The sequence below is a fragment of the Marmota marmota genome, unplaced genomic scaffold, assembly GCF_001458135.2.
Source record: "Marmota marmota marmota unplaced genomic scaffold, marMar, whole genome shotgun sequence".
In the NCBI taxonomy this organism is placed as follows: domain Eukaryota; kingdom Metazoa; phylum Chordata; class Mammalia; order Rodentia; family Sciuridae; genus Marmota; species Marmota marmota.
This window is the reverse complement of record NW_025999990.1, coordinates 40,149,687-40,162,218: the sequence shown is the minus strand read 5'-3', so window position 1 is coordinate 40,162,218 and position 12,532 is coordinate 40,149,687. Positions and strand designations below refer to the sequence as shown.

The window sequence follows — 12,532 nt, the reverse complement described above, 5'->3', positions numbered from 1 at the left end:
AATTTTAGAATATTTTTATCACCCTGAAAAGAAACCCCATATCCATTAACACTCAAACCTTATTTCCCCTTTCCCTTGACAACACACTCATCGAATTTCAGTCTCTATGGATTTGTCTGTTATGGACATTTTGATGAAGGAAGGTCCTACCCAGCACAGTGTTAAGGTTCATCTATGTCTTGGCACATACCAGTACTTCATTCTTTTGTATTGCTGAACAACACTCATAGCATGAGTATAGCAAATCTTGTTTGATCATTCATTAATGAACATTTGGGTTTATTTTTTGGTTATTATGAATATTCCCATGTTGATTTTTTAAAAAATCTTTTCCCTATAAAGTTATTTTTAAGAGAAATTCAACATGAAAAATTTCATTTATAAAATAATTTCTTTATATAGGCTTCAGGTTTCAAAGTTAGAAGAAATAATTTATACAAATTTAGCTTAATGAACTTTTGAGATTGTAAGGACAGACTCAAGAAAATTAGATTAGTTTTACCTTTAACAATTCTAATAAAAATATCAGAAAATCTTCTTGGGGGTTTATGTTAATATACTATAATAGAGAGGGCAGGAAAATGTTAATTTTTAAAAAACATTTAAAAATACAGCTACCAAAATGGTTACTTTAAGGAAAAAAACTGATTATTTAAAAGGGGTAACCTTTAATTATCCAATATCCATATGTGCGGAAATACAATTCTCAAACTCTGGCAAATAAAATATTCCTTGAAATACAAATTACTAATGAAAAAAAATATCTACAGAAATACATCTTCTTGGAAAATTATGACTTATTTCCTGAGAAAAATCAAAGTTATGATGAAACTTAAGAACAGACTCAAAACTTAAAAACAATTATTTGTAAGCAAGTGAAATACATAATATCTAATATTTAGCTAACATTTTCAATGTAATAGACACTGTAGGCTGAGGCAGGAGGATTGTTAGTTCAAGGCTCTAATCAACTCGGCAAGATCCTGTCTCTAATAAAATACAAAAAACTTTTACTAACTTAAATCTTCACCAAAATATACCAAGGATACTTACTATTATTACACCTCTCTTTAAAGGTACAGAACCTGAGGCACAAAAGTAAATGCGTCACATATACTAATATATATCAAAATACAGCAAGTACAAAAGTACACCACAATCTACTACACAGATTCAAAGTTCACCCTGCAATGAATCCCAACAGTCAACAAGTCCTATTCAAGACCACAGGACTTCTATGAGCTTCATGGCTAAGAGTGGAAATGTGTGATACCCCATGCAGCAAAGACCTGAGGGGGGCCTGTAGGGGTTGATAACAATTCCCAGGCAACAGGGACCTCAGTCCTGCAACAACTAAATGTGCTTGCAAGTGGCTCCCAAGTCCCAGAAGGAAACACAGTCCAGATGACACCTTCATTTTAGTCTGAACAGAGAATCCAACTAGGCTTTACACAGAATTCTGACTCCAGAAATGTGAACTAATAAGTGGTTAATATATTATTCAGTAACAGAAAACTAATTCAGATTTTAAATTCTAAAGTAAACACAGTAAAATTCTAGGACACTAATGGCAAGGACAGATCCCATCTCACCCCTAACTGCATTTCCCTCTGAGCATATGAGTGTTTAGAATAAATAATAATACTTCCCAGCTACCCTTTAGGCTAGTTCTAGCCAGTGGACTAAAGAGAGATGTCATATAACATCAACTTCTAGGAATCTTCTGTCAGAGGTAGCAGAGTATATATCTTCTTTGTCCCTTTTTTGCCTCCTATACCGTGATTCCTGAAATTGAGAGGCTCTCACACACTGGATAATATAGTCAAAGCCACACATAGTAGAACACGATAGAAGAATCTTGAGTATTTGCTACTTGCCCTAAACTACCTACCTGAACTTTTACTTGAAAGAAAAACAGATTATCTTAAGTTACTAATATTTTAGTTTCTCTGTCATTGTGATTTCAGCTGAAATACTTTCAATGATTAAACAACAATCTGGTAACACACCCAGGACCAGAAATCAGAAAAGTTCTAGACTTCTCCACAACACTGAAACACTAGAAAACTGACAAAATGCCTCAAAATTCTGAAGGAAAGTGATTTCTAACAGAAATCTCCACACTGTCAAACTATCACTCAAACACAAAGTGAGAGGTATTTTAGACATATAAATTCTCAAAAAGAGTTAATTTCCCCAGGCAATCTTTTCCAGGAAGCTTCTAAAGTCTGCTTGAGAAAGATATAAGATATAGGCAATTTCTGATACAGGAGAGTAGTAAAGAGGACTCCCAGAATGACAATCATGTGCACAGCTCTGTGGAACAACTAGTCCAGGTGACAGCAAGAGCACATAGGGAAGCTGGGCATGGTGGTGCATACACAGAATCCCAGCTACTCAGGAGGCTGAGGAAGGAGGATTGCAATTTCAAGCCCAGCATGGACAACTTAGAGAAACGCTATCTCAAAAATTGTAATCTCATACAAAGAGATTAATAATTATATAAGAAAAAAAAATAGTGAAGAAACCCCACATAGATATTAAATCTAGAAAACAAATAGGATATATGTAGCTCAAGCTAGCATAGTCATAATAATGTAAACTCAGCATTTACTTAACCAAAACCTAGTAATTCAATAAGATAATGAGAAAAATAAAGTGGTTCGAGCAGGGGTTAAGTCAGAGAGAAACAACAACAAAGAGAACAAAATGCTTATCTGCCACAGATAAAGCAATAGAAAAAGAAATCAAGAATCAGTGATAGGACTAGAGACATGGCTCAATGGTAAAGCACTTGCCTAGCATGAGTGAAGCCCTGGGTTCAATTCTCACCACTGGGAAAAAAAAAATGGTGATCTAAGCTTGTTACTTATAAATAGGTAAGTTTAAAAAGGGGGGGGGGGCCGCTGGGATGTGGTTTAGTGGTAAAATGCTTGCCTAGCACATGAGAGGTGCTGGGTTCAAGCCTCAGCACCACATAAAAATAAATAAATAAAATAAAAATAAACGTATTGTGTCTAACTAAAAAAAAAAAAAAAAACCCTCTACAGTAACAACTAAAATTAAAAAGTGTTTGCCTCAGGGAAATGAGAATCTGAGTGGACAATCATGGGGCAAGGGTCATAGGTTTTTACTTTCAAAAGTTTACAAAATCTGACACTCTAAATTGAATGCATAAGCATGTACACACAGATTTTTCTAAGAGACAATTCTCAAGTCTTAAATATGAAACATTTAAAAATATTAACTGTTAGGTGAAAGGCTCAGGAACATGGTCAACTTAACTATACACTTAATAATGTCCATGAAGCTACCACAAGTAAACTCTGTATCCCAGTTAAGAGTATGAAGAAACTAAAGAGAAAATCTTTGCTAGCTACACTTCTGACAGAGGATTAATATCCAGAATACATAGAGTTCCAAAAACTTAACACCAAAACAAACAAACAAAAACAACCACCCAATCAACAAATGGGTACATGAACTAAACAGATGCTTCTCAAAAGTAGTACAAATGACCAGTAAATATATGAAAAAAATGTTCAACATCTTTAATAATCAGAGAACTGCAAATCAAAACTACATAACACTTTATCTCACTTCAGTTAGAATGGCAGCCATAAAAAATACAAACAATATGGGCTGGGACTGTAGCTCAGTGGTAGAGCACTTGCCTTGCACGTGTGAGGCACTGAGTTCATTCCTCAGCACCACATAAAAATAAATAAAATAAAGGCCTGCTGTCCAACTACAACTACAAAAAAATTTTTTTTAAAAATACGAATAATAGCTGGACGTGATGGTACACACCTGTATCCCAGAAACTCTGAAGGTTGAGGCAGGAAGATTACAAGTTCAAGGCCAGTCTCAGCAATTAAGCAAGACCTAGTCTCAAAATAGAACCAGGAATGTAGCTTAGTGGTAAAGCACTTCTGGGTTCAATCCCCAGTACAATTAAAAAAAAAATAGTAAATTCTACAGAGGACATAAAGGAGAAAGGAACACTTATATACTGTTATTGAGATTGCAAATTAGTACAACCATTATGGAAATCAGTACGAAGGGTCCTCAAAAGATTAGGAACTGACCCAACTAGAACATACCTCAGTATTTATCCTAAAGAATTAAATTACCTCTGCTAATGTGGTGACTATTTTACCTTGTGGTTCTTTGACAGCAAGCCCAGTGTTTAGTTAGCCTTTCTAGAGCATTATGTCCAGGTGTGAAATATGCTGTCTCAGAACCTGGTGAAGCCATGGTACTCCCTTTTCAGTTAAGGGAAGTGCAAGACATAATAATTCTTTGGTGGGGGGACTAGGATCAAATCCAGGGACTTATGCATGTTAGGCAAGCACTCATCACATCCCCAGCTATTTTTACTTTTGAGGAAATAGCTGAGGCAGCAGAATTGCAAGTTCAAGGCCAGTCTCAGCAATTTATCAAGACAATGTTTTATTAAAGAGAAAAAGCTGGTTATGTAGCTTAGTGGTAAAGGGCCCTAGGCTCAGTCTCCAGTGACACACACATACACACAAAGGACAAAAGTTACTTTCTGACTGTACTTGGGAAAGGAATCAAAGAAGAAAGAAGCACTGGGGGGCTGGGGTTGTAGCTTAGTGGTAGAACACTTGCCTAGCATGTGAAAGGCACTGGGTTTGATTCTTAGCACCACATGTAAATAAATAAAATAAAGATCCAATGACCAAAAAAAAAAAAAAAAAAGTAGGGCTGAACACAAAGAGGACACAAAGGAACACATTTACATGCATCTCCTTGTATTCTCTTGTCCAATTTCGCTAGTAAATGGACAAGTATAGCTTTCCATTCTTAGAAAGGCCTAATAACCGAAAGGATCAGACCTCCAGGGATGAGGGCCTGGTCACACCACTATGAAAGCCACAAAGACCAAAATGTATGCTAGCAAGGGAGCAGGCAGAAAATAATTCGGTTGTGGCAACAGGATCTCTAAGTCCCATTAGCCTTCTTCTAAGCATCCCCCAGGAGGACAGGCCAACTGGCATCCTGAAACATATGAACAAGTGGACCTGAGTGGAATGAAGAGTAGACTGTGACAGAATCTGTGATATGCTTCCTGAAGATCACCCTTCAGGAATAAATACTTGCTACTCCAAGAGCTAGGAGTGATCAGAAGGCAGCCTTTAGCTGGTAGCCATGCCAGAGGCTATCACAGCTTAAGAGAGTTACATCATGTAAGGTCACACTTCCTTCCCAGGATAGCCTGTATCCAATGATTGACTATCCCAGGAGTATAAAGGCCTGGCCTCTCACCCCAACTTCTGCAGAGCTCTCGGCACAGTGGGCTGAGGCATCCCTTGAGATTGCCTCACAGTTGGCTCTAGTCTCTGCCCACTCTTGCCCCCATCATAGGTATGATCTAGCAGCACTTGACAGACCTGCTCTATATTACTATCCATCTCAGCTGAATTCCTGGAGCACAAATGGCAATATTCCTATGTATGTTGCAGGATAGCTGTCTACCAATAAATGAAACACACATCAAGTTGTTTGGCAGTAGGTGACCCATACGTAGGGAATTCTGGTACAAACCTCTGGATTACACATAACTTCTGTAAGTTAGGTGAGAGAGATGGCATTCCCGAGGTATAGGAAGCACTTGTTTTGAATACATTCTCAATTCCATTCAAAAATAAATAAATTTCAGTGCTACAATCCAAATATTTGCTATAATGATTTTATTCCCATTTGAAACTTATTTTAAAAGCCATTAAAAACTTCAGAATTCTAACTGAGCGAAAAATAAAGCTAAATTAAACGTTTAAATTTTTTGATATATTAACTTTTAACAGTGAACAGCAGGGGTCGCTAATGTACCAAGAAAAGTCGACCATTCCCTCATAAAATTTGGGGAGCTATATTTTATATAATCCAGAGGATAAGAATTTAAAATGCTTTGTAATAAACAAAATCCCTTTTCAATTCAATGATATATTTATTAAATCAACAAATCTCAAGATAATAAGATTATATTACCACAAGAAAATTTGATTCCTTCCCCAAGTACAGTCAGAAAGTAACTTTTTGTCCTTTTTTTTTTTTTTTTTTTGTGGCACTGGGGACTGAGCCTAGGGCCCTTTACCACTAAGCTACATAACCAGCTCTTTCTCTTTATTTTGAAACAGTGTCTTGATAAGTTGCTGAAACTGGCTTTGAACTTGCAATTCTGCTGCCTCAGCCTCTCAAGTAGGTGTGATTTCAGGTCTGAGCCACTATACCCAGCCAATCATGCTTAATTATTAAGCACATAAATTTTTAAGCATTTTTATATGATGCAACCATTTAATTTCAGCTGAATATTATCTTTGGATACAACAGATAACAAAATACATACTAACAAAACTAAGGCCCAATTTAATTATTTATTTTTTAGTTAAAGATAGACACAATGTCTTTATTTTACTTTATGTGGTGCTGGGATTGAACCCAGTGCCTCACGCAATGCTAGGCGAGCACTCTACTTCTGAGCTACAACCCCAGCGCAACTAAGGCTCAATTTATATGATCTCATGTTCAAAGTAGCAGAGTAGAAGAAATGGCCCAATATGTGAAGAGCCAAGTATTTATAATGAATTGATTTTGATTTACTTAAGAACAGAGATGGGCAGTAAAATCTGTTACTTGCAGTGAAGACACAAAATGAACTGTGTTAAATCCTTGAGAACAAGATTATACTCAACCTAGTAGGAAAGCTAAGACATACAGAACAGTAACTCTAATAACAAGGTATAAGATGACTGAAAATATTATAAAATGTGTCCAGGAAAACTGGAAAAGCACAGCTGCCATCCAACTGCAAGAAGTCAGAAAAATTTTATGGTGATTATGTTTGGGCTATACTTTCAAGTATGGGTATGTGTGAAAAATAGATGGCAATAGAACATTCTGCAGTCCACAGAAAAAGATGAGAAATTCAAGACTCTTAAGGGAAACGGCAAGTGGTTCACATATGGGTCATGCAAGTTAATTTGCAGTTCACTTTTGAAACCTGAGTTGAGCATAGCAATTAACCTATGTTTATTATTAACTGTTTTACTATAAAAAGTACTATTTTTCTCAACTTTAGTAAGACTGTTTTCTGATTCATAAGTATCAACTTATGAATAGGCCAGAATGGTGTGAAATTTACTAATTCAAAGATACTTAAACTGGGTGCAGTGGCACATTCCTGTAATCCCAGCAATTTGGGAGGCTGAGGCAAGAGGATGGCAAGTTTAAAGACAGATTCAGCAACTTAGGAAGCCCCTAAGTAACTTAGCAAGACTGTTATGGTTTAGCTGTGTCCCCCAAAATCTCATGTGTGAGACAATGCAAAGCGTTTGGAGGTGAATTGATTGAGTTATAAGCATCTTAACCTCCTCAGTGAATTAATCCCAATAGGGATTAACTGGGTGGTGACTGTAAGCAGGTAGCATGTAGCTAGAGGAAGTGGGTCATTGGGGGTGTGACCCTGTGGTTTATATTTTGTCTGTGAGGATGCTCTCTCTGCTTTCTGATCATCATGTCCTGAGCCACTTTCCTCCACCACACTCTTCCACCATGATGTTCTGCCTGTCCTTGAGCCCCCCAAAACAGAACAGCTCTCTGTGGTCACAGCAATGAAAAATTGACTAAAGCAGAGACCCTGTCTCAAAATAAAAAATAAAAATGGCTGGGGATGTAACTCAGTGGTTAAGTGCCCCTGGGTTCAATACCTGATATCAGAAATAAATAAGTGATCTTTAGGAATCATGTTGGACAGTAGTCAATTATCAAAGTAAACAAATACACTATGTCATACTTAATTTACTACATCATTTAAATTATCAGAAAAATCACAAAAATGGAGTGAAACAACTTTTGGTTGTGGTGGCATTTACAGCCCAGAAGACTGTGGTGGCATTTACAGCCCAGAAGACTTATTCTAAAGAATGAGTATAAAAAAAAGGCAAAACTATCAAAACTAACCATATCCATAGTGCTAGATATCCACCAAAAGAAACTATAAATCAAGAAAAGGAGTTATTCTACAGGAACTGCTAGAACTCAAGTTAGAACACCAGGAGTCATTAGCCTTCTAGCCACAGGCAGTTAACCCTTTCCCCACTTGCCCAAAGATGTTTGCCAGAGAAGGGAGAGCAGTTACAGCCAGTAGCTTTCCGGCCAGATGGAACTGACTTGACTTGGAACAAAAGGCAAAACCTACACCAAGAGACATTAAGAGTAAAAGTAGCAGACGCCATTGGAAACAAATGGGAAAATCTTAATAACTGATAGCATGGGTTGCTTTTCCCATTAGACTGCATACGATTCTATTGTAAAAAATTACCACAAACTTTGTGGCTTAAAACAACAGGAATTTATTATCCATAATTCTGTATTTAAAAAATCTGAAATAGTGCTCATCAGATAAAATCAAGGTATTACAGGACCAGCTCTGTGGGGGGATCTGTTTCCTTGCTTTTCCATCTTCTAGTGGCCATCAGCATTCTTGATTCATAGCCCCTTTCTCCACAATTCCCAAGCCTGAAACACTGCATCAAACTAGCCACATCTCTGACTCCTTTTCTGCTTCCCTCTCACACTTCTAAGAATTTCTGTGATTATACTAAATAACCCACAATAATTTTCCTATCTTATGATCAGTCAATCAGTAATCTTGATCTGCAACTTTAATTTCCCCTTACCACATAACTGAACATATTCACAAATCTCAGAGATCAAGATATGAACACCTTTGGGGACCATTACTCTGCCTCCTATATAGGGCAAATGGCAAAATAGCCTGATTATCTAACAGGAAGTCCTTAGAAATGAAAGAACCAGAGAAGGAGTAGGTTAGATCCACACCCTCAGCTTCTAGAAACATCACTCATGATCAGGAAAAACAAGAGAGCGCACTTCAGAAATTTAGAGCAGAGGCAGAAAAGAAAAATGCCTTCACTCTGAAAACACTCTCCAGCTTAAACACAGGTCCACAGGTAGAGTGTATAAGTGACCTATGGGACTGAGCATTTGAGACCACTGCTACCCAAACACCGACTAACCACTAAGCTATGTAGATGCAAGGGTGCTAGAAAACTATGCTAACATTAACAGCAGAGACATCAGCAGGCCAGATGCATTCCAAATTCTACCGATTAAGGTCAGGTCAATTTTTAACAAAAGCAGTGAAAGATCTTTATACTAACAAAGATTCTTTCTGAGGATAGAAATATTCTAAATGTTAAAATGCTGAGAGAAATTAAAGACTTAAAATAAATGAAGATGAATTTCAGGTCCATAGACTGGAAGAGTCAAAATTGTTAAAATGGCAAATCTTCCCAAACCAACCTATAGATTCAAAAAAATAACCTCTATTAAAATTCCAGTAGACATTTTTATAGAAATTGACAATTCTAAAATATATATGAAAATATAAAGTACTGAAGTACTCAAAATAATTTTTAAAAACAAGACTATAGCTGGAGAATTTATACCATTTGATTATTATATCAAAATAATTATAAAGCTACTGCAATAAATTGATGTTAGGATACACATATAGATCAAGGAAAAGAATAGTAAATACAGAAATAAAGCCTTATATTTATGATCAATTGATTTTCATCAAAGTAAAAAGATGGTCCTTTCAATAAATGGTAAACAGATAACAAAATGTGTATCTATTCAATGGAATATCATTCATAAAGAGGGATAAACTATTGACACATGCTACAGTATTACAAGACTCAACCACATTATGCCCAATTATAGAAGCCAGACACAAGTTCATGATTTCATTTGTAAGAAATCTTGAGGAAAGGCAAATATATCTAGAGACAAAACTAATGAATGCTCTGTAACTGAATCATGGTGATGATTTATATAGCTGTGCAATGTACTATAAAACATTCAAATGTACACTTATAATATAGAATTTTATGCAATGTAAATTATACTTTGATGAAGCTATTTTTCCACAAAAGAACAATCAGGAGTTCCCCATTGCTGGGAACACAAGCAGAGGCTGAGCAACCTTCTATCAAGGATGGTATAGGGGTCTAATGACCTTGGCATTTGACCTCATTGTCCAACTCCCACTTTGCCCAATATATTTGGCTTATACATTTTCTCATGGCTTTTTCCAGTTGCTGAGAAGATGGTTATAACAGAGAAAATAGTGGAGACTGCTCTACCAAATATTTCACTTGTAAACACTGAAATTAGAATGTTTTTCACCTTTCGTCCTGTAAACGCAGCTCGGTGAAGTGGCGTGTCTCCCATGTCGTTCAACACATTCACTTCTGCACCAGCCTAATAAACATGAAAACTTTAGTACATCTTACATATCAAGAAATAGAAAAAAGTAGAATTAATTTTTAGAAATAATTAAATATTTCAAAATTAGAATAATTGCTAATATTGTTTGGTTGTCACTACTAAAACTAAATTCAATTCATAGTAAAAATAAATAGTAAGTTTCCTGAATGGTAAAAGTCTAACAGATAAGTAGAACAAAAAGGGATTTTCTTTAAAAATCAATACATCTTCACTCAACTTTAGAAGCAGCCATACTGAACAAAGGAAAACTATCTCCAAATACAGTACTATTTCCTCCACCATAAGGTTAAAAGTTTTCAAATTTAAAAAAAAAATGCCCCCATTAAATGTACAGAATAAGATACAACCTAATTTCGAAAACATTCATATGTGAAAAATTGTTCAGAGAATTGAGAAATATGAGGTCTCAAATCTCATTAAGTACAGTGCTAAGAGATTCTGACATTATTTTTTAATGTGGGATGCACTTTGGTTATTTTTTCAACTTGTCATGCTTGTAAAACTGAAAATTATATCTTCATTAATTAATATGCCTGCTTTGCCACTTTAAAAAGCCAATAATGTAAAAATCAAATTATTAAAATCACAGAATTTTAATTAATCAAGCTAACCTAATTCATGTTTTTAGTAAAAAAAAATTAAGTGTCTTTTAATGATGAGCTATTGCTTTAATAAACTATTATGGTTCAGTTGGTTTTTCTAAGATTTTTATCCTATAATTTCCATAATAATTATTCATTATAGTCATTAAAAAATTAAAGCCATAAATAGACCTTCAACAGATCCTGGACCACTTGTCTATGTCCAAAATAGCATGCCAGATGAAGAGGTGTCCAGCCCAAGTTAGACTTACTTCTTCCTAAAAATGGAAAAAGATTTTTTTTTTAGATGTTATTTATGTAGTTTTATAACAAACTGAATTTCTGCCAAGAGAATGCAAAGACAAAACTCACATGATCCAGATGGGTGCCATCTTTTTGACTTGGCATCCTTCTTATGGTTTCGATCTCTAATGTCCTCCAAAAGCTCACTGAAGGATTGGTCCCTAGTGCAGCAATACTCAGAGGTGAGCCTTTGGAAGGTGATTGGGTCATGAGGGCTCTGACATCACGAATGGATTAATCCACTTATAGATTCATAGCTTAATCAGTTTTGGGGAAGGGCTTTGTTATAAAAGTGAGCTCTTTCTCTTCCCTTCCTGGCCACCAGGAGATAAGCAGCTTTGCTCTTCCAGATGCTCCTGCCATGACGGTCTCTGCCTCCTCACAAGCCCAGAAACAACAGAGCCAAGTGACTGTAGACCAAAATCTCTGAAACTATGAGCCAAAATGAATCTTTCCTCTTTTTAGGCTGTTCATCTCAGGCACTCTGTCACAGTGACAGACTAACACAAGCCTCATCCTCAAAGGGTACTCTGGGAGACACAATGGGCTTACATGAACTTCATGATCCGTAAAGTTTGCTGGATCTGGAGTTGAGTCTTTATCTTGTCATCATCTAGCAAAGACTTGGTTCCCTTATCATAACATTTCACAACAAGCAACTCTATTTGAAAACCCGTACCACTGGGCTGGGGATGTGGCTCAATCGGTAGCTCGCTTGCCTGGCATGCGTGCGGCCCGGGTTCGATCCTCAGCACCACATACAAACAAAGATGTTGTGTCCACCGAAAACTAAAAAAATAAATATTAAAAAAAAAATCTCTCTCTCTCTCTCTCTTCAAAAAAAACCAAAAAGACAAAAAACCGTACCACTTAAGGAGAGTAGACAGAGGAGCCAAAGGCAGTGGAATCAGTAGAGTATTTCCTGCAGCATGTGGAACACTGTTAGCTCTCTGACTTCAGATAAAAATCTCAGGTAATGAGGATATTGGGTTACCAGAGTGCTAAAGTCCAACAAGATAGCCAGAATCAAAGTTAAAAGCAATGAAATGTCAGATTCTAGCAGTGGAGCTGAAGAGAGGTATGCTGAAAAAACTAAAGCTATAAAAATCAATTTAGGGAAAAGAAAAGATAAAGGTTCTACAGCATAGAGCTGAGATAGCTCCAAAAGCTTAGTAGAATTTAAATCAGGTTGCAGAGACTATAGCCTGATCAAACTCCCAAAGCCTACCCACCCTGGAGGGTCCATCACAGCCCAAGAGCCTACTGCTCCCAGGGGATTACTCCCAAGGAGAAGCCTGTGGTTTAATGGT

At 36.5% G+C, this 12,532-nt stretch overlaps 1 protein-coding gene across 9 annotated transcripts in view; it reads right to left on the bottom strand.

Annotated features, from left to right (window-relative positions):
• Osbpl1a (oxysterol binding protein like 1A) overlaps positions 1–12,532 on the bottom strand; it is a 204,914-nt gene that overhangs the window by 174,198 nt on the left and 18,184 nt on the right. For 7 of the 9 annotated variants that reach the window (XM_048806415.1, XM_048806414.1, XM_048806418.1 and 4 more), the window contains exons 3-4: positions 11,112–11,197; positions 10,237–10,311 (exon numbers count right to left, since the gene is read on the bottom strand). The exons of the other annotated variants lie outside the window; for them this stretch is intronic. In XM_048806415.1, the coding sequence (XP_048662372.1) occupies positions 10,237–10,311; positions 11,112–11,197 (161 nt within the window). The remainder of the gene's footprint in view (positions 1–10,236; positions 10,312–11,111; positions 11,198–12,532) is intronic. 9 annotated transcript variants of the gene reach the window in all.